General features: G+C 44.8%; 4 protein-coding genes across 5 annotated transcripts; 1 reads left to right on the top strand and 3 right to left on the bottom strand.

Annotated features, from left to right (window-relative positions):
* Window positions 1-80: 80 nt before the first annotated feature.
* LOC128153111 (olfactory receptor 1044-like) lies at window positions 81-1,110 on the bottom strand. 2 transcript variants are annotated; one of them, XM_052812011.1, is made up of 2 exons: window positions 202-1,110; window positions 81-107 (listed from the first exon to the last, which is right to left on the bottom strand). In XM_052812011.1, exons 1-2 carry the CDS (start codon window positions 1,108-1,110, stop codon window positions 81-83), a joined length of 936 nt encoding a protein of 311 aa, XP_052667971.1. The 2 variants fall into 2 exon arrangements, with proteins under 2 accessions (XP_052667971.1, XP_052667970.1); XM_052812010.1 differs by lacking the exon at window positions 81-107 and having other exon boundaries at window positions 181-1,110.
* A 5,473-nt stretch (window positions 1,111-6,583) lies between these two features.
* On the top strand, window positions 6,584-7,518 carry LOC128153110 (olfactory receptor 1013-like). The gene is given in 2 exon segments (XM_052812009.1): window positions 6,584-7,130; window positions 7,133-7,518. Coding segments are annotated over 2 exon segments (933 nt in total).
* Window positions 7,519-10,894: 3,376 nt separating this feature from the next.
* Window positions 10,895-11,887, bottom strand: LOC128153130 (olfactory receptor 1019-like). Its single transcript, XM_052812042.1, has one exon. The coding sequence runs from the start codon at window positions 11,843-11,845 to the stop codon at window positions 10,895-10,897; it is 951 nt and encodes a 316-aa protein (XP_052668002.1). The 5' UTR covers window positions 11,846-11,887.
* Window positions 11,888-15,577: 3,690 nt separating this feature from the next.
* On the bottom strand, window positions 15,578-16,591 carry LOC128153105 (olfactory receptor 1019-like). Its single transcript, XM_052812002.1, has one exon. It carries the CDS (start codon window positions 16,589-16,591, stop codon window positions 15,578-15,580), a length of 1,014 nt encoding a protein of 337 aa, XP_052667962.1.
* Window positions 16,592-23,262: the final 6,671 nt, after the last annotated feature.

The following is a 23,262-nucleotide window of genomic DNA, read 5'->3' on the forward strand; positions in this document are numbered from 1 at the left end:
CTTCAGCTGTGCAGAAGTTACCTGTCTAATCCGAGCCAGTGGCAGTCACCTGACTTATCCCTATAATTAAGGGAGATAAATTATAAAGAAATTCTGCTCAGTACAGACTTCAGTGCAATTTTGAGTCCCACTCAATAACAGCAATAAGGAAATACTCTCCTGGTCACCAGCTTCCTTCGCTCACTGCCTTTTCCCAACCGCTCTTCTCAGGGCAGCCTTCACCTCACTGTTCCTCAGGCTGTAGACCAAGGGATTCAGCGTGGGGGTCATGACGGTGTAAAACAGCGTGGCCATCTTATTCTCATCCAACGCATAGGTGGAGCTGGGGCGCAGGTACATGAACAAGATTGCCCCATAGAACATGGTGACGACCGTCAGGTGGGAGGCGCAGGTGGAGAAGGCTTTTGTCCTGCTCGCCGGAGAGCGGATCCTCAGGATGGTGGGGAGGATATAAGTGTAGGAGATAAAGATGATGGTCATGGTGCTGAGACAGTTTAGGCTGACGAGAGCGAGGACAACCACCTCGTAGGTGTGGGTGTCGGAGCAGGAGAGAGCTAAGAGCGGGGCAATGTCGCAGAAGTAGTGGTTGATAACATTGGAGCGGCAGAAGGAGAAAGTGAAGATGAAAGTGGTGTGCGTCACCGCGTGCAAGACGCCAACGCAGTAGGAACCAGCGATGAGCCTCCGGCACATCCTTTCGCACATGATGGCGGGGTACAGGAGGGGCTTGCAGATGGCCACATACCTGTCGTAGGCCATCACGGCCAGCAAGAGGCACTCGGTGACCCCAAAAATAACGAAGCAGCAGAGCTGGGCTGCGCACCCCGAGAAGCTGATGGTCGTCTTCTCCGTCAAGATCTGCACCAGCATTTTGGGGAGGATGATGGAGGAATAGCAGACATCGACAAAAGCCAAGTGGCCGAGGAAGTAGTACATGGGGGTGTGAAGGTGAAGATCAGTCCTGATTAATATAATTATCCCAAAGTTCCCCAAGAGGGTCACCATGTACATGGCCAGGAAAGCCAAGAAAAGGGGAACCTGAAGATCCAGGCAGGCAGTCAGCCCCAAGAGAACAAACTCACGCACATCAGTGTGATTGACAGGTGTCATTCTCTATAACGCATTCAGCCTGTGGGAGACAGGTAAAGTGGCAGACAATGATTTGGGCAGCTCAGCAGGACCCTCGGATTCCTCGGTGTCACTGAAGGGAGGCAGAGCCCTTCCTACCAGAGGGTCATAAAATGTCAGCTGGACTCTGGATCACTCTTGCAAGAACCAAGCCTCCATCCAGAGGCTTCGAAAGGATCCTAAAACCAAAACCGACTTGTGAAGCTGAACAGTGATAATGCCCACCAGGGCTTAATTCAGCGTTTCATCTCCCCCTTCCTGGGGAAATTTAACACAGGCATTCTTAGTAATAACCTTTTTTTAAAAAAAATTAAGATAATTAATGCATTTTGGTTTTTCCTTAGTAAATGACAGGTACATTTTTAAAATAATTCTTTTTTTTTAAATAAAACAACAAGGAACAATTCAACTTGCAGAAATTGCAGAATTAGTTTTCTTGTTGATTTTGCAAAACAAAACAGAGCAAAAGCGTGCATTTTTCTTTCAAAACTGATATGAACATGCAGTTTTCAGTATACACAGTCTTGACAACCCCATAGGAAAGGAAATTCGCGGTGGCACAGTGGCAACAGGGAAAGGAACTTGGATGTAGAGCCGAGACCATACAAGCAAACACAGGAGGAGCTGGGCAGGGCAGGGAGAGGAGATAATACTCTGTAGGTGCTGTAGGTAGTGAGCACCCTCTTGCCTTGGCCGTCAGGGCCATCCCTTGCCATTACAGTGGCACCTATGAAAAGACCAAACACCTACATGTCTCCTTGCTTTATGTCATCTAAACTTTAAAGCAGAAGAATCCTCCCCCCCATGTAGAATTCCTTCTGCTGTTCTCAGTCTCGTTGCTATAAACAAGATGTCTTACACCTCTGGTCGTTTCTTTCCTCTATCTCACCACCTTCAAGTCTATCAGACCAAAAGAAAGGGGTGCTTACTTTAGCCCCATGATATCCCTTCACGTCCTGCTGCTTCAGAGCAGGTTCAGGGCTGAGGACTGGCCAGAACAGAAGATGCCCTCACCTTGGACACCACTTCTCCAAAAAACCTCAGATCTTCAGTGCAGGTCCATGCAGTTCCTTCAGCAACTGGGATGAGCTTGGCTGCTCTTCCAGACAATGACCGAGGCCATAATTCATCTTCAAACAAATGTTGAGAGTGCTTTTTGGCACTGTTTCCTTAAAAGCTGCACTGAGAATGATTTGTTGCTGCACCTTCCAGAGGGCAGACAAACCCCCTCTGTACTTTTTAGTGTTCAAGTGGTGTTTATACTCATTTCTGTGACCTTGGAGGCATTTCAGTCCATGGAGAACAGAAGCTTGACAACAAGAAAAATCCACCTGGAATATAAATTTCTTCATCTCCAGGCTCACTAATGAAGCCCAGGAAAAATTCGCTTTGAATGTCTGGTTTTAAGAAGATGTCTTCCCCCGCTCCCATGCTGAGGAGAGGGAGCAGATGAAAAGTGAACGTCTACATGATTCACCAAAAGCAAATCTCAACTTTTTTCTGCAGTCACCCCTGGTTATTATCTAACTTTCTCAAGTGCCTTTCCCAGTGCCACTTAAGCTGGATTTCAGCAATGCAAAGGTATTTCTTGCAACCATTTCTGCTGTCATGGTCTCCCCTTGTCAGCACCCTCTTGCTCCAAAGCCCACCCCAAATGTTGATCTTTGCCTTTGCCAGCTTCAAGAAGACAGTAAATGTCTCCCCACTGTTTTTTCATGTTAACTTTTTTTTTTTTTTACTTTTGCTATAAGCATTGATGAGAAGAGCAAGGCAATAGCAATCACCGAAACTCAAATCAATACCAGAACTGCAGTCTTACCTAAACAAAATTCTTTTCACTGAAAACTGTCCACCGGGTCCAAGTGCCATGACATGTATTATCCACGATACTGTGGTCTTGATGTATGGAATCACGAAAAACTTTCCTATCTGCGTTCTCCAAGAGATTTAGTTTACAGAGCTGGAGGTCTCTCTGTATTAGTTTGTTTGAGTAGGTTGCTACTTTCAGAACCTTCAACAGCTGCATTTCAGAGACTGCTTATTCCTGCCATTATTAGCAGGAATGATATTGTCTGTTCATATGTGTATTTGTTTTGACAGTGAGAATTCAGAAGTGTTATAAACCCTCTCAGACAAACTCTGCATAAACCCGGGCTGCCTGGTGATAATCTCTCACCATTCCTTTACAACTGCTGTCAATGGCCCCATGGCTAAGAGAGATGCCTTCATCTAGTAAAATATATGAATATATAAAGAAAGGCACCAATTATTTTCAAAATGTTATTATAACTTTTCTGACAAGTAGGTCCTCTATTAACTTCCATGATGGACTTTTTTCTTCATTATTATTTTTTCCTAATGAGATTTGGGGTCAAAAACCTTGGCAGGCTGTGTACAGCCACTCCAAACATTGCATCCCTCTGGGATATGGGCAGCACTTAGGACCAGTTGAACATGACCCCCTTCTGAAGTCACTCTGCCTTTATCTGGTATTGAATTCACCAAAGACCTACCTGATCCCATATTCACAGCTTACCTAAAAGTCACTGGGTGCCCAGCTTTTCAGTAGAATTTGTGTCTAGGGGGACCAGAGCAGCATTTTCTGGCAGGGGTCTAAGGCAGCTTCAAAAGTAGGATAAGTATCATCAGCTTGAGATATTATGAAGTCTGCCAGATTGTGTCTGTGTTATTGCTTTTACTCACTGTCCTTATGCTGTTCGTTAAATCTTAGTAACTCAGGAAATATACAAAACCACAATCTGTGCTCAGCTGTGCAACAATGCCAAAAATTCTCTAATGAATTTTAATTTAAAGGAATGCAGAAAGCAAAACCTGGGGAAAAAAAAAAACCCAAAACAAAAAAAAAAACAAACCAAACGTTGAGAGTCTTCTTTCCCCAAGATACCTGGCAGTTTTTGGTCTCTAGCTCCCAAAAATTTGTCCTGGGAATGAGAGAAGACACCGAGACAAATGCATAAGAGGACTCAACGCTTGGCTGGGGCAGTTCTTTCACCTCTGGAAACCAGCTGGTCTGCATAGGTTAACAGCAGTGCACAGCTCCCTCCAAATATGCTCATAAGCTGTGCTTGAAGTTTAATTTCATTCCACCAAAATCTATACAATTTCAACACAGACTGGATGAGCACTGAATTGCTCAAAGGGGAAAAAAAATGATAAGGCGTGAAATGAGTCGTTCAGTGGCATTAGCATGTGGTGCTCGGTCTGGTGCTAGTCATCACAGCCAGTCCCCTGGATTGGCATGGGATTTCTCATTGAGAGTCCCAGCCTGCAGGACCCCAGAAAGAAATATCAAAAGGAAATTGGAGACAACATTTTTTGAGAAATGAAAAGCTAATTATGGGGTTGTAGTGGGGTTTTGTTGTTTTTTTTTTTTTTTTTTCCAGATTATTTATAGCTACCTCAGGGCTTTTATTTAGCATACCAGCTGTTGAGTCTGAGCATGATTTAACTGAATTTTGTCATCTACAGCTGTAGACTTCTTCATCTGACCATTCTCCACCCTGTTGCCAAATACTCTAGGAAGCAATTGGTCTTGCTCCAAAATAAACATCCTAAATAGCTTATCTGAATTTTGCATAAAAGTTCCCACTTCTCCCCATTGACTGCAGAGTTCAAGTTACTCCCTGGACCAGGAAAAAGTGGTGTCTATTGTCTACACCCTGGTGATCCCCACGCTGAGCCCCCTGATCCACAGCCTGAGGAACATGGAGGTGAAGAATGCTCTGGGGAGACTCCTGGGAAGAGTTCTTGTTTCCTCCCTGATTCAGACTGGTAAAAAGATATAATCAACTAAATGCAAATAACTTGGATGTTCTTGAGACTGCTTCTTTGTTCTGCAGCTATAGTGGTGAAAATAATGAGCTAGTAACATGGAGAGCCATGAAAGCTCTGAAAATTCTCTTTCTGGGGTGCAGGGAGTAAGTCAGGGGATCTCTGGGGGATGCACAACTGTGCAGCAACCTTTCGTTTGCTGCAAAGGCCGTACTGAATAGCTGAACTACATGCTTCAGGGACCAGGTCCTTAAAGGAAATGCGGAACAAGGCAATGGATAAATATCCCAGCCACACACCACGGGCGGTGCTGGGACAGGCGAGGACATACCTGCTTGCTCTGCCCTGTGAGATGAGCTGGTGTGGAGAGGCCACACAGAGACCGTCATTGCGCTTTTGTTCTCGTGATCTCTAAAGTTGTGATCCCGTCAGTGCTTGCTGGACAAGACCAGGAGTAAGTATTTCTGGGCAAAAAGGGCCAACAAGGGATACAGTGTTATGGATAGGCAAGAAGATAAATCTTCAAGGGGATTCGTTTTTCTTTTCTTTGTCCCCTCATCTTTCTGCTCTTCCCTTGTGTTACCTGATGACAAACCAAACGTAAGAATCAACATATGAGGCCAGATGAGAAAAATCATCAAGCCCACTGCAGCACCTCTGAGAAGCAGCCAGCACCAGGGGCACCTGGAGAGGGTCTTCGCAAACCCGGTGGGAGCACGGGGAAAGTTGCAAGGAAGCAACAGGGCACAGCCCATGTTCTGGTCTCCCTGGGGAAGAGTCTATCACTTTCACTGGCTATGAAAGAGCTGAAATAATTAGTTTTTAGACTGACCATGTCAGGTGAGATGAATTCCAACTTCTGTAGATGCAAGTGTGCCTGTACTCAGGTGTGCAAAGACACTGAATGACTGCTGCTTTCAGTAATAGGCCTAAAAACAGAGGTCTTTCCAGATACACACATCTGTAGCGATGACTGTTAAGACGAACATCCAACCATTCAATGTTTGCTCATGCAAAACAGAAAACTTAATGAGACAGTGTTTTTACTGGTATGACTCATGAAAATGAATCTAATGAAACTGTGTTGGTTCGTACCAGATGGCGAATCTACATGCATTTCTCTTCAATGTGTATCTCCAATTTCTCCATGTGTACTTCAAATCAAGGAGTCTCAATGCACGAGTAATTTAATGCAACACTGAGATTGAGATTTCACATTCACAAAAGTCAGGGAATGCAGAGTCAGCAAATACCTACAGAGATACATGTATACATACCTACAAGTATATAGATACCCATATTTTCATATCCTGTTTCTTGTATATATTTTATTAAGGATTTAATGCATTATATGCAATATATAGAAACTGCTTGTGTGCATACCTGTATGCATAGCACCATGCACAGCGTGTATGTATGTATGTTCATGGCAAATGCAGCTTTCAAAGTGATGCAAAGTGATTAAAACACCAAACCTTTATTTGACATAAAATAGCACAATCAAAATCATAACAGTGCAGCCCTTCTCAACACAAAATTTACTCTGCTTTTTTCTTTTGTGTATGCGCGCATGCCTGCTTAGCCGGTGTCCCAAAACCCCGCACTGCAAGTATCAAATAGCCATCGTGATCCATGTCTCCAGGTCGGTCCCTTTCCCCTGTCCATGGAAGAGAGGAACCACAGTTCGGTCACCAGCTTCATCCTCCTGGGGTTCACCACTGACCCGAAGCTGCAGCTTCTCTTGTTCATGGTGTTCACCTTAGCCTACGTCACCACCCTTGTGGGCAACATCACCCTCATCATGGTGATACGGCGTAGCTCACGGCTCCATAGCCCAATGTACTTCTTCACTGGGACCTTGTCCTTCCTGGACCTCTGGTATTCCTCCGTCTATACCCCCAAGATCCTGCTGAACTGCGTCTCCGAGGACAAAAGCATCTTCTTCGCTGGGTGTGCTGCTCAGTTCTTTGTCTCTAGTGGCTTGGCCTACACTGAGTGCTATCTGCTGGCAGCAATGGCCTACGACCAGTACGTGGCTGTCTCCAGCCCACTGCTCTACGCTGCTGCCATGTCCAAGAAGCTGTGCATGGGGCTGGTGGCTGCCTCCTACCTCAGCGGCTTTCCCAACTCCACCCTCATTACCAGCCGCACGTTTGCCCTCAGCTTTTGCGACACCGACGTCATCGATGACTTCTTCTGCGACCTGCCCCCCCGGTGAAGCTCTCCTGCGATGTGACAGACAGCTACCAGGCGCTCCTGTATGTCGTCCTGACCTCCAATGTCATCCTCCCCTCCACGCTCATCCTCACGTCCTGTGCCTCCATCCTGGCTGCCGTCCTGAAGATGTGCTCGGCCGAGGGGAAGCACAAAGCCTTCTCCACCTGTGCTGCCCACCTCACCACTGTCACCCTCTACTACGGCTCCATCCTCCTTATTTATGCCTGGCCCAGGTCCACCTACGTCCTTCAGAGGGACAAGGTGGTTTCTGTGTTTTACACGGTGATGATCCCCATGCTGAACCCCTTCATCTACAGCCTGAGGAACCAGGAGGTGAAGGAGGCACTGAAGAGACTGGTGAAGAGACAGACAGCTTCTTAACAGAAGAAAACCAGGGAATACGTCCCCAAAGATGCATACAGCAAGAAGTGTACCAATCTTTTGTTTGTGTTTTCATTTGTTGCTTTTCACAATAGGTGCAGGAGGGTGCAAGGCAGGAGCATAAACTCTTCTGATCCTGACGTGCTTCCTAATGGACAGGACATGCCACTGTGCAGACCTGCTCTCCTCCCCACCTCTCCCCGTATATAATTTATATCTGTACTATAAAATGGGATCTTAGCAGTGGCTGGCCTCATTGTTGTACATCATCTTCACCCTGTGCTTATGCTGGATTAAATATTCCTTACTTACGCCCAAACCCGTAGCTCAGGGGGAGCTCCATGCGTCATGAAGTAGCATGCCTCTGCTCCTGAGCTGTCCCAGTTATTTCTTCACAATGCTGTTTTGCACCACATAAACATACTTTTCATAGTCCTAGACTATTTTCCCAGTGAAACGTTCACACCAGTGTGGATAGGGTGGGTCAGATTGGAAGAACCAATGTCAAGAAGAACAGAGGCATCTGGGATTGAGTTCAGTTGCGTGAATGTAGATTGTTAACACCCTGGAGATACCCCCAGGTCTCCCTCTGAGCTTTCAGATGTCGCTCCAGAATGGCCCAACTCTTCTGAAGGTTGCATGGCATACATGTCAAGTGCATGCCAATGTCTTTGGCACCTCAGGACAGAGCAAATGGCACCAAATTTCTACATGAGGGCAATGAAACCCAGACCTGGCCTGGGGAATTTCACTGCATCTTGCTCCTTTCCTGCAACTTAAGCAAAAGTTTCCAGCACCACTTGTAGGAAAACATGCAAAAAAGGTGAAGTGGTTTCTTAGTTATTAAAGTATCTTTTTTCCTTTATAAAGTTTTAGTCCAACTGAGAGGAAAAAAAACCAAAACCCAATAAAGCTCTTTTTATTATTATTATTAAGAGTGTTGGGGGGAGGGATTAGGTGGTCTGAAGTAGATTAATCTCCTTCAAATTCAGATAAATAAAAATTGAGTGATTAAGTCAGAGTTCCTTGTCTCCATTTGTGATCAATAAAGATGTGTTTCTATTTTTGTAGTTTTTGTTCAGACAAAGTGCAGTTTAAAGAGTTTAAGTTTGAAGACCTCCAAGCTTTCTCCTCTCACTGTATTTTCATTCGCATTGCAGGCTGGGGTCAGGCCGCAAGAGCTGGGTTCTTTTTGGACGAAAACAAACTGAAAATGGGCTTGAGGGGGACACCTAATGCAGTTTGACCTCCAGTAGGTGTTCAGATACTGGAGCAGAATAAATTTAATCCAGAGAAAACTATTCTGAAATGCATATACCATAGACAGCTGGTCCATGGTACCAGTGCTTTCAGACCTGTTCCTGTTCCACCACATCCATTCTAACCATCTGTCCTAGAATGTGATAAAACATCCTCTTATTCCTACATATTTTAAAGGGGACCTGGCTGACTATCTCATAATTAGACAATGATTTTTTTAGATGTTGAGAGCCAGGTGAACCCGTTCCCATGCTTATTGTCCAGTCCCAGATTCGTAATGGTAGGAAAATCATATTTATGAAAACCAGTCAGACATGGAGGATGTACGTAGTGTACTTCAACTTGCCTGGCAGTTTAAGAATTAAAAAAGACACAAGCAAATCTATCCCAAGGAAATTAATGACAAGAAATTCAAGGCATGAGGTGTCCTCGAGGAGGTGCAAAGTTGAAGAGAAATGCAACAACCTTCCCCGGCTCCCTCTGATAGGGGGTCAAAAGCAGGGGGGGACAAATCACCCCATTAGCGAGAACCAGGGGAACCACGTTATCTGCACGTCATGCAGACAAGGATGTCTCTTTAATGAGCGTGTATGACCAAGCTTGTACCGGTACAGAAAGCCCTCCAGCAGGCCCTCCAGCAAGGCTGAGCTCCTGGCTCTCGCCAGACAGGTGGTTACAGCTATTTCCATCACAAGTGATGCTGCTCCCCTTCCCAGAGGAAGAAGTGGTCCTTGGGGACCAACTACCCTTCCAGGAGTCATCAGCTTAACAAGACCTTCTGGGGTTTACCAAGAAAGTTTCCTAATCACCATGAAAGCTTCTCAGAGGGCTTGAAGTCAACTTACCTCATTCTTCTTAACAAGCCATGAGAGACTAATCAGCAGGGGCTAAGAAGAAAGAAACTTTCTTCCTTGTTAACGACAAAGTGCACTTCTACAGCTGCATTGCTTGTCAGAGCTAGTCCAGGCCCCAAAAGCCGACGAGTTGGAGAGTCAGTGTGATGGTATGTGACTGTATTAAGGACAACTGTGGGGGCCTGGATGGATGGAGAGCAATGCTCCTCAAGGTTTCTCTGATTAAAGTACCTGCCCCTCATCCCTGAGGTTAAATTCCCACCTGCAGACTGAGGTCCTTCTTCCTTGGTGGGATGGTGCAGTGACCCAGCAGCACCCTGAGCTCCTTGCTGAGGAGGTATGGTGCTTGGTGGGAGCACCGGTTGTAGTGGGAACTTTCTCCATGCCAGTCTTGGGTCTGCTCGGGATCACTTCTAAATGTTTCTACCCCATATTTGTTCCTGGTCAGCACTCGTTTCTCTCCTATTGGTCTATGGGGTTAGCTACAGTATAGTTGCTAAAGTTTGTTGGTCGTTCCCCTGTATCTCATGATTTATTTTAGAGGGAAAATCACACAATTGATCAAAACTAAGCAAAACCAGTTAATATAACCAAAATAAGATCAAAATGCCAGTATAGGGAGCAGGTACCTGACTGGGTAATTTCACCATTACTCACAGGAGACAACAGATGACAGCTCTCTGGTCCTTGAGCAAGTTGCAGGCACTGGTGAAGTTTCTCAAATAAATTTGAAAATACAGCTACGGTTAAGCTAAAATAAGTTGCAGAAAGGCCTGACAAGTCTTGTTGCAGTGAATTGTTGTTATGAAGCCCAGTGTCTATCACTAGTACTGGGAGCACTAAATTACCTGACTCTTGTGTTCACCAGAAACGTGCCCATTATTTGATATGAAGAGAGCTCTGGTCGTCATTGTCACACTCAAAGCAATAGGTGTTATTTGCTGTCGTTGCTCGAGACAACAGTGGTAATGCATTCTCAAACTACAAAGGGTCAGAGGGTTTAAATTCTTGAAATTAAAATAATATCAGGCTGTAAACACAAACAAAAGTAGCTAACGCATCCCTGAGACTGGTCAGTGAATGGCCTAATCCAAGAGGAGTTAATGACCCAGTATTTAGGAACAAGGCAGAGGTTTCCCAATACATTTGTCCCCAGTAGCTCACAGGAGAGCACTGCTTCTTTCATACCATAGCTGTACAGAAATGGAAAGTACAAACATTTCTGAGAAGATCTCTCAGTTCCTCTGATGCACCAGGGAAAACTACTTTTCAGATGATAAACGTTTCCTCTTCATCACTCTCCCCAGAGCATTCTTCACCTCCTTGTTCCTCACGCTGTAGATGAGGGGGTTCAGCATGGGGGTCACCACCGCGTAAAACACAGAGGCCACTTTGTCGAGGTCCTGGGAGTGCCTGGAGCTGGGTCGTGAGTACATGGACGCAGCGGATCCATAGAAGAGGGTCACGGTGGTCAGGTGGGACACACACGTGGAGAAGGCTTTGAGTTTCCCCACAGCTGAGCGCATTCTGAAGATGGTGGCCAGGATGTAGGTGTAGGAGATGAGGATGGTCAGGTTGGTGACAAAGAGGTTGAAGCCAACCACAACGAACATCAGAATCTCATTGAGAGTGTGGTCCGTGCAAGAGATGGCGTAAAGCGGGGGGCCCTCGCAATAAAAGTGGTTGATGATGTTGGGACCACAGAAGGAGAGCCGAAGTGCAAACCCTGTGTGGATAGTGGCATTCACGATCCCAGTAAGGTACGAGCCAACTACCAGCAGAGCACAAACTCTGCTGGACATGGAGATGACATAGAGCAGTGGGCTGCAGATGGCCACGTAGCGGTCATACGCCATCACAGCCAAGAGGTAGCACTCGGTGGTGGCAAAGACGGCATAGAAATAAAATTGTGTGAGGCACGCAGAGTAAGAAATTACCTTCCTTTCTGCTAGGAGATGCGAGAGCAGTCTGGGGGTGATTGAGGAGGAATAGCAGATGTCTAGGAAGGACAGGCTGCTCAGGAAGAAGTACATGGGGGTGTGAAGCTGGGCATCCAGTCTGATTAACACGAGCATCCCCAGATTCCCCAGCAGAGTGACCACGTAGATCACCAAGAAGACCATGAAGAGGACAGCCTGGACATCCCCCTGCTCTGAGAACCCTGAGAGAACAAATTCAGCACTGGGTGTGTGATTTCCTTCGGCCATCATCATAACACAGTTGCTGTAGGGAAGCAGAGATGCAGAGAAAAAAGGAGTCAGCGTATTCCTGTTTTCCCCACAAACAGAGGTTAGAGATGCATTTATTTTTACTGGGAAATACAAATTTCAGAGGCAGGAACTGCTGAACAACATATTCAGTGTTTGTCTCAAAATACATTTTAAAGTAAACAAAATGCATGTCTGAATTTATTTCTAATGGTTTTATTCTGGTCTAGTCACTACTAATTTGGTTTGATAAAGTCACTTCACAAATCGGAAGTCTTACTCTACCTCCTGAAGAAGTTAAGAAGTTCGTTACTCATCAGTTCCAAAGAGGTAACCACAGCAATTGATTCTGACATTAGAAATCGGTTTGCATTGAAAAAAAAAAAACAAACAGAAAAACCACCAAACCAAAACAACAACCAAAACCCCCTTGTTTCAGAAGACTGAAAGAAAGAAAGCACTGGTGAGAGATCAAGACATTTTTTAAATAATTTCCTTTAGGAGAGTCAGAACAAGTTAAAATAAAACTCTAATTTCTTCCCTTCCTTCCTATGAAACTCTGAAATTAAGTTTGAAACAGGACAGTTAGTGTAAGTATTAACCCCCTTTAAATATGGTGATACCTATATCATTCTTGTGATGCCACTGAATTGAGAAAGACAGGGGAAAGAATTTTAAAAGGTTGGTACCGGTGGAAACCCCAACAATGCTACAGTGCTGTTATGAACTGGGGCAAGTAAGATGCTGATAATGTAGCTTGAAGGAGGCAGGGAAGATAAAATTAAGCTCATGTCTTCTTAAAACAGGAGTTAAGAATAGTCACAGAAGTTGCTCACTGAGGGTTTTTGAACTGTTAAACAAGATACCAAATTATACCATTGGAAAGGACCGTTCTGCATGAGGAAAGTTCAATACATGTGCCTTGCTCGACTTATACGTGAGCCTCCCTTAAATCTGGACTTAGTCAAACAGATTTTTATATTTCACTCCAGCATTAAGTCAGTAGCAGAAACTTTCACACCCCTCTAAAACAATTTGAAGTTTGCCAAATAAACCAGGTTATGCTTCTATGCCGTGATCTTTGTATTATAGCAAATAGCTGACCGTGCGCCATCAGTCCTCTTATCTGCCTCACGTAAAAGGTCTGAGATAAACCAGACCTCAAGGACAGCAAGGGGGTTTTGCCAGCATGATAACATGCCTCAGACCACCGACGCTTTGTAGAGCCACTTCATCAGCTTGTCCGAGCTGCTGCCATCTCCGGCCACTAGACAATACTTATGAATCACAGTAATCATGATTAAAATGATCAGCCGAGACTGAGGGGCTGCTGACCTCCGGCAGTGCCAATGTATCTCAGGTGGCTTTACTCATAGCCTCATCTAGTGGCTGCCTTAAATTTGGAAAAGCAACTTATAAACGCCTGGGTTTTGCATGAGATATCCTGACCTTAGGTGACTATTTGGTGTGAAAACAGACTCCTGCCTAAAGCCCTCCCCTTGCAACAGATCGAAGCTTTGTAGCATTATTTAGGCTAAAACTCACCTGTCTGGTCACATCTTGGGGCCCTTTTTGGTTTATCAGAGACTTATTATCTCCTAGACCAAAATTTTATGGGACAAATAAGCCCAAATTTCTCCCAGTGTTGGTGTTAAAAGCAAGAATGATTTGCCAGGCACGAAGGGCATCAATACTTGACCAAGAAAAGCCAGTGTTTATAGGCTTCTTTCATTGAAAGACCAAGGAGTTTGCTGCTGCCCTCCCCTTGGTGTCATGCAGGAAATTTCTCTTGGGAATTGATGACTTTGGAAACAGGTCCTTAAGGAGGAGACATGCATAAACACAATTAGCAAGTTAAATGTAAGCTTGAGTATTTTTTTCCACTTCTTTATATATATATAAAGAATTATATATATATATATATAAAAATTTATCTCTTGGAATATATAATTCATCTCTTGGCATCACAAAGAATTAAAAAGAATTGGTGTAAGAAATAGAGATTCAAGGATTAGGAGATAGCTCAGTATTTGGAGAAGTATTGCAGATGCTATTGGAGAGAAAGGGAAAACTATTCAGAAACTCTTCTGCTGCAATTTGTTTTAACATTATCTGGGATATTCTGTTGTTTAAAAACCCAGAGCTAGATCCAGGCATCTGAGAGAGTCACAGCCAAGTTTATGCAGAAAAGTTGCTCTTTTATTGCTCTTAAAAGAACAAAACGGTACTAGTATCTGTAGTCAGATCTTCTAGGGAATTATTTTCTATCCATTCATGGAAAATATAAATCTTTCTTCAGGAAGTTAATATCTGGTATTAGCGACCTTTATATCAAAACAAAAGCATACCTCTGACACTATCTTCATCCATTTTACTCTTCTGTTCTTTCCAGAAAGTGTTTTGTGGATGCTGAGCATTCATGCTTAGCTGAATTATAAATTATTGATTAAAGGCTAGTTTCACCTTCTCACTTTTGAGTGGGGTGTTTGAAGGACTCCAGAACATCAGCATGGTGAGCTGGAACTTTCCCCTTAGGCTTAAATTGACTCTTCAGACTATGCCCTGAGCGTGACAAATCCATATTTGCCATTTAGCTCTATCAGCCTTTGTTGCCAAGCAGCAAGTGGAGAAAACCATGCACTTTTTCCAGAAAAATTCACCTCACACTGATGTAGATGTTTAAAATAGATCAGATGAATCAAAGCCCCCAAATGCATAGTTGTCTCCATAAGGGGAACCTGTGGTGACTAATTCAGATGTGAACGCCTGCAATTAGATAGGATGACTCCTGGACCGAGGTGACTCAACCCCTGAAACCTGGAAGCAGAAATTATGAATAAGCTGCAGCTGAGACGGAAAATAAACTTCGCCTGGATGGAGAGACACAAGGAAGAGAGGAGATGGGGGGGGAGTTTTGGACAACATTGAGAGTCTCAGAGCTGTCAAACATTGGGCACATTTGAATACAACATATGCCCAGAAGTACGGAGGCTTTCTGTATTGTCAACACCAGATGACATCCTGCGAAAAGCCAAGACTGCTCAGACAATGTCTTGAAAGACTGTTCCTGGACCAAGATGAGTGACTGCTTGTCACAGGGGATAAAATTCCGCCTTGCTCCTAGGCAAAGGAGCATGTCAGCGTGGTGGCTCCGGGCTGGTAGCTTTCCATGGCGCAGACCCATCCAGGAAAGCAAGATGCCCAGCACAGGCGCTCTCCGTGCAATATATATGAAGCACAGGGATGTGCTATCCCCCCATAAAGACTATCCTCAGGCAAATCAGAGAAAATAATAAATCAAGTTTATTGTAGTAAAGCAAAACCTTAGGCAGCTACTTAGAAAATTTGAAAACAAAATTATGAAAGACATTGTCCCTCTCCAACACGTAGTCTTTATTTAGCTTGTCCCCTTCTGCTCTGAGCCAACTCTTTCAGGCTACAGGATTTAATATTGTTGTAACATTGAATAAATCCTCTTTGGTAAAAAGTATCAACTGTGCATGTTCTAGAGCTGCTTATAAATTAATTTACTCCAAAAGTTTCACTGACAATGTAAGTGCTTTTAGGATTGTCCGTCTTTCCTGCATTCTTTCCTTCTTTCAGACATTGTAATTACAGGTAATTTATTTTTCAAGGGACCCCAACATGGAATTAATTCATAATTAAAACAGTGTTCAGCACAAGGTAGAGCATGTACATCTCACCAGACGTGCAGAAATGTACGGTGCCCTTCTTCTGTCAGGTGTCAGCCTTATTTCTTCTGCTGATTCCACTGTGGCAGATGATACCTGCTTCAGTTTGGTTAGAGCGGGACCTGTGGGAATACCTGCAGGAGAGGAGCTTGTTCGTAGCTCTTCTGAGAGTGCTCCTCACCTCCTTGTTCCTCAGGCTGTAGATGAAAGGGTTGAGCATGGGGGTCACCATGGTGTAGAAGATGGAGGCCGTTTTCCCTCGATCTTCTGCGTGTCTGGAAAAGGGTTGGAAATACAAGAAAGCCGCAGAGCCGTAGAAGAGGGCAACAGCCAGGAGGTGGGAGGTGCAGGTGGAGAAGGCTTTGTGCCTGCCCTCCGCGGAGCGGATGCTCCAGATGCTGAGCAGGATGCAGGCGTAGGAGACAACGATGGCCAAGACTGAGGCCGTTATGACGAAGCCGATGCACGCGGCCATCACCATCTCGTTGAGCCAGGTGTCAGAGCATGAGAGTCGCAGGAGCGGTGGGATTTCACAGTAGAAATGATTGACAAGGTTTGGGCCACAGAAAGAGAGTCGGAGGAGAGCGCTGGTGTGCACAAGGGCGTTCAGGCTCCCGGCAGCGTAGGCGCCCACCACCAGCTGGACACAGACCCCGTGGGACATGGCAGCCAGGTAGTGCAGAGGCTCACAGATGGCCATGTAGCGATCGTATGCCATGACGGCCAGAAGGACGGCTTCTGTGGTGCCAAATACTGCGAAGAAGAAAAACTGTGTGATGCAGCCATTGAAAGAAATTATATTTCTTTCTCCAAGGAGGCCCGACAGGAGCTTCGGCGTGATGGATGAAGAATAGCAGATGTCCAGGAAAGAGAGGTGGCTGAGGAAGAAGTACATGGGCACATGAAGCTGAGAGTTGGTCCTGATGAGGATGATCATCCCCAGGTTCCCCACCAGTGTGGTGATGTAGATGAGTAAAAAAATCACAAAGAGCAGCTCCTGCAGATTGGTGAAGCCCAAGAGGACAAACTCGGTCACGTTTGAATGGTTTCCCCCAGCCATTCTCCTGGCACCAGCACAGAGCAGACAAAGAAACACAGGGAAGAGGTTAAATAATTTCTCCCAGCTCACAGGAATAGGTAGTGCCTGAGGCTAACGCAGGATTCGGTGTTTCCTGGATGAATGCACGCACTTATTTGGAGAAAAAATATGTTATCCTCAGTGGACAGGTTGAAGATCCAAAATAATATATTGAAAAATACTATATTGACAAAATAATAGCCAATAGTTCCTATATGGAAAAAAAATCTTAAAGCTTTGATCTTAAAGGTCTGGCTGGCCCATTATGGAAAGAATCAGTCTTGCAAAAGATCTTGCAAATGATTTCTTCTCACGAACATCCAAATTCTTTCCAATATGTGGGCATGTTTGGGAGGATTTCTTTCCCTTTGTTGGGGGGATGTTCTTATTTAGAGACAAGTAAATACAATAATATCGTGCCTTAATTTGCCACATTAATTAGTGTTGCATTAAATAGATAACAGACCATGCTGGAGTGATTTTCTGACTCTGTAGTGATATGTTTGGGTCAATTAAAATGAGACCAGCATATCTGATTGCAATTTCATGTAGGTTTAGCTTTAAGGGAAAACCTCCTTCTACTCTGAATTATACTTCCATGTCATCTTCCTTACGCCTTTCGAGTCTGCTAATATCAGGAATTTTTATCCAAAATTTGAGTTCAGAATTAAGATTCAGACCTACTGGAGTATGCATTTTTTCCTTCAGGAAGGACCTTAATAACTTCAGTATTTCTTCATGGGGCTGTTCCTGCTTCTTCAGGGGATGGACACACACTCGTTAAGGAAGCCCTTCCCCATCCAGCAAAAATTGCCTCAAAACCTCTTAGAATTTCACCCTCTGTCTGGTCAATGGCATCTCGAATCATTGTCAGAAAGGTACTCACGGGTCCTTGAGGTGAAAGAAAAACACAAGCTCCACTGGTCTTTCCAAAACCAGGAAGGTTTCCCTATCACATCCTCTAACATGGCTGGAAGATTTAAGTTTTACCCCATGCCCACAGGACAAATTACCAAAGGGTCTCTGGGGCACCTGAAAAGAGAGTGCGTCTTCCCCGAAGAGCCTGGGATAAACACTGAGATTTCTCTCTGAGGTTTTAGGGGTGGGATCCCCAAGGCACATCAGAAATTATGCCTGCAGAGCCTGAGCAATTTGACTTGTGTACACAACATTGTAATGAGGAGTGGGACACAAGGCAATGCATTTTTGCTGAAGACTTGGATTTGAAAGATTTTCTTTATTCTCCAGGAACGTGGGAGAAAAAAGAAAACGCCAACTCTAAGTAATGGATTAATTTAAGGAAATTATTGCTTTATATTTGCAATGATCAGTTAGTTTTTCTTTTGTACTACATATTTCCACAGAGCAGATGTGGAAACATTAAAGAAAAAGTGGATCGAAATGCAGATATCAATTTGCCATTGTGCTGTCATTTTCTTTTTTCAAGATAACTTGTCACTTTCCATTTACGCTTGAATATGTTTTTACACCATTGCTTGCCAGGAGGTAGAGTCTCAGAGCAGGTCCTATAAGCAGCATTTGCATGGATGCAGCTCTCTGAAAGTCTGGCTCCAAGGGTAGGATGCATCACCCATGCATGTGTCCGGACAGTGAACTCGGGTAGGTCTCCTAGATGTTTGCAGTTAGGGGCGTGAATTTCAATCAGTATTTTTTTGTTTCTTCTTTTTTTTTCCCTGCTACCCATCTACTAGTCACACATCTGGTGTTCAGTATCACCATAATTTTACCTGCTATATTTTTTCTTCCTCTGTTCTTATTCATGGTTAAAAAAAAAAAAAAAAAGAGATGACTGCTTCTCCTGTTATCTACTAGAGATGACCTTAAAATATGTGTATGGCCTGTTTGAGAAATGAGTATTATTATTTCTTCCCTTCTCACTTCCCTCTTTCCATCAGCCTTGCTGTCCGTTTTCTAGCACCAGCGAGATGACTGTTTCTTCAGGATGATTTCTCTTCTCCCACTGCCCTTCTTGAAGCAGCTTTTACTTCCCCATTCCTCAGGCTGCAGGTCAGAGGTTCATTGCAGAAAGTCCCTTGACCCGCTGCCAATGCTCTTCTCCGGGTGCTGGTGGGCGTCTTTGCTGCAAGGACATCTCAATGGCTCATCTTCAACGTGGTGGCCACCACAACCTCCATGTCCTTCTCTGCCAAGCTGCTCTCCAGTCTGTCCTGGGGCGATTCCTCCCCACGGCCAGGACTCAGCATTTCCCCTTGTTGAAGTTTGTGTGATTCCCATCTGCCCATTTTGAACAAAAAAACTCCCTTTGCAAAGCCATTTTGCATTGTGTGCTTCAAAATTAAAATATCCCCAGGATGGATGTTCGGTGCTTGTGAAAGCAAGAAAGGAAACCAATAGTGTGACTTGTTCCTTGTAGAAAAGAGCAGTTGATTGCAGACAGGGTTATGCTAGATAGCTTTAACACCTTTAAATGGGTTCAGGAGGTGCAACTGCAGTCATCTGCATGCATCTTGGGCAGGGGGAAGGAGGCAACTGCTGTTTCCCATTGCTAGCATCTCACATTGCTAACATCTCACGCATTGGATGGCCATCTCCTGGTCCTTATTAATTTCCTTCTTTGCCATGGGTGGCATTTATGTAACTGAGCGTAGACATCTCAAACACATACGTGACATCTAACAACATCCAAACCAGCCGTTCTCAATACCGCTGCTAGTTTGTATAGTGTAAAACATCATCCGGCCCATCTCAGACATCCACATCATCGCACACAGAAGCATCCCTTTCTCTGGGGTGTCTGCCTTAGATGCACATGCTGACACTGCAGGTGTCTAAAGCCAGCTGAGATTAGTCCTGCCCCACGTGTCTCTCTGTCCTTGCTCAGCCCAACCTTCCCCTTTTCATTTTCCCTCTTTCTCAAGAAATATAGAAAATGAAAATTTCTCTTTCTTGGGTTCAAAATGTCTTTCTGAGCCACGTATGGTGGTGAAGGCAGACACAGAGAGGAACTCACCGGTGTTTGGATAGGGTCTCCTTGCTTCTTCCACTAGGACCTCAGGAGGGTTTTCTGCTCCAGGGCAGTAACTGTGTCTAAAATGCGTCATTATACCTCCCATTTCTCTTTTGAAAACAAGACATACCTTGGCCATCGATTTTAAAGGGAGTAAGGCCAAACCGAGACTCTCCCTTTCATTTCTGTACTAAGGGAACCTGAAGGTAGCTTGGTTTCCAGGTAGCCTGGAGAGAAAAGGGTTGTGCTCCAGGTTCCTGGTTCTGCCCATATATCTGGATGGCACGTGATGGAGGGGAGTCACCACCCCAGTGCAGGATTTACACATTTGTAAGCCAAAGTCTTCAACTCCTTTTTAATCAAAGGAAAAAAAATACATTTCTCTGTTTCGGTGCCTTTTTTACCCACCAGCTAGAGGAGACCTCCAGAGTGGGATTCATTTCACCCTCTTTTAGATTCAGCTCATATTAAGACCCAAACCTGAGTGTCTGTCGTTACCTATTTGTGAGCTAAGTCTCATTATAGCTAACGCAACTGGCCAGTACAATCAGCAGAGTTGATCGATCGCTTCAGCTGACAAAATGTCGGTGTCTGCCTTGCAGTGACCCACGCCGGACCCTACTGGTGGACTTGACCAAATCTTCCTTGGTCATAAAGGGGGCCCACGTACCCAGTCCACATGTAGAGGTGACATGGTGTTTATTTAAAGTTAAGGAGATAAGTCCTTCCCCTAAAGACATCTGAGGTGATTCCCAACTCTAATCACTAAGTATCTAAACAAGGGGAGGTGGCTCCTACCCCTGCGATAGCAGTATTTGCTCAGCTCTCTGTTTGAAACAGATTTAACTAGAATTAAGGCAGCTCCACCCAAAAGTGCAAGCCTAGCTGGCTCCAGCTAAACTCTGCGGTGCAGCATGTGCTTTCTGAGGGAGAGCCAAAAGACAATTTCAGACACAAGACCGCAAACACTGGGGGTTAAACCATGACATAACTACGATGTTAAAACACTGTTTTGATTGCCTTATTTCTGCTTTATTAAGTAAAATGAATTCCAGCTGGAAACTCATTTGCATCTAGAGTCCTGGAGCTTTTAATGTGACAGAGAGACAAGCTAAAACACCTTTCCGGGGATGTAGCTGTAGCAGCTCCAGCCCTTTCAGAGGAGAGGAGCTCCAAAAAAATTGGCGGCTAATCAGCATGAATGCAAAATGAGATGCAAGACGCCAGCCACGCCATTGCCCGTTCACCATGACCCACCAGGAAAGCGGGTTGCAATGCTGGATGCTCCTTCTCCCCTCTGCAACTCTCCTCCTGGAGCCACGCGGGGTGTTTCCCACCACTGTCACGGTCAGATGCTAACCCCACAGAAGTCGGCGAGGGCCGTTAGACACAGCTAACCACGGGTTTTCCCAAACACAGCAAGCCCTGCTTGCACAACGAGCAAACCGCTTTCGGTTTTGAGAGTGGCAGCTCCGGCAGGAAGCCACAACAAGCAGAGCAATAGTGCTGTAGCCACAGACTCGTATTTTTAAGACACTAAGGTTTTGTGTTCCCATTTAGACACCAGATGATGGTGAAGGCAAGACCAGCTGGACACAAAGTCATTGAATAGTGTTGCATTTTACATATTGCCCAATAACGGCCGTAAGTCACTGCAGCAAGAAGAGATGCTCTGGGACTGTAAATAAAACATTAAAAATAATCTTGAGTCTTTTATTTAAAGAAAAAGGTGGCAATCTTCCCTGCACCTAAATTAAACAACATTCTGAGGGTGACAGTCACAGAGGAGCAGAAGCGTGGGACGACAGCAGGAGTTATACGCAGAGGTCCCAGTTCAGTCGGTCCAGCTGAACACATCTGGAGACGTGTGAAATGATGAAGAGAGGGGAACCTTGCTCGCTGTGGCTGTGTCCAGGGTCTCATCGTCATGAAATGGGTAGTCTGCATGTAATGTGAGATAACTATGGCTAAGTGCAGTTTTGGAACCCATTTCAGGGACAAAGAAAAGATACATGAAGGAATTCATAACATCATATTCTTTTTGACTTGATGCCAGCAGCAAGCGCTCCATGTGCTTCATATTGCAGATGAGGGTAAATCTGGGACTTCCTATTGTGAATTTGCAACATGGGAAATTCCAGTTAGGAAAAAACAGAGGAAAAAAACCGCTCTAAGTGCAGTCAAACACCAAAATAGGGGTCAGGGATGATGTCAAACCTCTGCCCTTGGTCATCCCCAAGGCTCAGTGGGACGACGGGGTCTGAGTTGGCCCTGGTTGGTGTGGGTGGCCGTACCGGAGACCTCCCGGGGTCCCAGCTGCGGCGGGGGGCCAGCACAGCCCCTCCTGGGCAGGGCGGCCCTGACGGCAGCACAGCTGATAAGAAAGGATGGGAGCGCAAACAGCCTGGGAGGACGTTTGCCCTAGGCTGACCGTGCTAGCCAGGCAGCCAACCGTCGGCTGGATTAAATAATAACCAGGGAATTATCAGGAAGCTTTGGGAACAAAGAAGGATTCAGCTGATTGACCCTGGGTGCCTGTTAGTTGTGAGTCATTAATAAATCAGTGAACCGCTTTGATCCTAACTTGATTTGATCCAACTGTGCAGCTTCTCCCTCCGACCCAAGTTATTACATGTCCCTAGGATAGCACTAAGTAGGCTAAGCCAACACTCCAGATTTTGCCATGGTCCTGACAGAGGCTGCAGTCTGTAAGGGCCAAGGTAATACACAAATTGAAGTATTTTTTCTTTTTTCACGTATGCAATATTTGTGTACCACGAGGCAGCTCTCTCTGCAGGAAGGCAGCAGGAGAGACATCAGGGCAGGCAATGGCATCGGTCCAGGGTGCCATGGGCTGCAAAATACGGGGTCTGAAGGAGAAGGCTGCTGAGCAACACCATAGCTCCTATGATCTGTTCTGGTCAGGGTAGCAGGGAGATCATGGCTTTTATTGCTGTCAACAGGGAGACGGAAAGCAACGGTGTAGAGCAGTGGATGGGGGTTCCTTGGTAGTATCTGCCTGGGGGGGGATTAATTACTACCGCATCTTAAAATGCTTTCAAAGTGCCTTCATTCACAATAGAGGTCACCCAAATACCGTATTTAACTTAAATTTTTAGTTGCCTAAAGTTAAATGACATGTATGGTGCTGTTAATCATTTAACGAGGTTTGAGTATGAAAAAGAAAAAATATTTCCTGTGTAGCGTACTAGTTATTTGCTGTCATATCTATTTTTCTTGCTAAAGGTGTTGGCATCCTGAGGCTAGTTATTATGGCCCTTAAGGATTTTAAAAAGCTGTCTGGAAATGGAATTTTTTTAGTGGAATAGTAGAATTCACCCCCTGTTTATTCTGATTTGCTAAGTAAAAGGGAGAGCAACACATGACACAGCTCGCAATTTGAGTCCAAACAATTACAGAAATTTTTGCCATATTCTTCTGGTTTAATTTGGCCTGATACATAGGACTGAATAAATGGTAGAGAGCAAAATTTTAAATGAGGAGTAGTGCATGCTTGTAGTTCTCTACCCATGTCTTCATTAGGTTAAATTAACTACTAAATATAATTATCAACATTTGGAGAACTGAGTGAAATTATTGGTAACCTAAACCGGCTGAAGATATTGAATCAGCCAGTGCAGCTGCTAAGTCAAAGTGCAGAAGA

Source organism: Harpia harpyja, chromosome 16 (assembly GCF_026419915.1).
Source record: "Harpia harpyja isolate bHarHar1 chromosome 16, bHarHar1 primary haplotype, whole genome shotgun sequence".
Lineage (NCBI taxonomy): Eukaryota > Metazoa > Chordata > Aves > Accipitriformes > Accipitridae > Harpia > Harpia harpyja.

What these genes read in the sequence shown, in the direction of transcription:
- LOC128153111 (XM_052812011.1), bottom strand. Translation starts at nt 1,110, where the DNA reads ATGACACCTGTCAATCACACTGATGTGCGTGAGTTTGTTCTCTTGGGG. An exon ending in TGAAGGCTGCCCTGAGAAGA is followed by an intron (nt 108 to 201) that starts GCGGTTGGGAAA and finishes ATTGCACTGAAG; the next exon opens with TCTGTACTGAGCAGAATTTC.
- LOC128153130 (XM_052812042.1), bottom strand. Translation starts at nt 11,845, where the DNA reads ATGATGATGGCCGAAGGAAATCACACACCCAGTGCTGAATTTGTTCTC.
- LOC128153105 (XM_052812002.1), bottom strand. Translation starts at nt 16,591, where the DNA reads ATGGCTGGGGGAAACCATTCAAACGTGACCGAGTTTGTCCTCTTGGGC.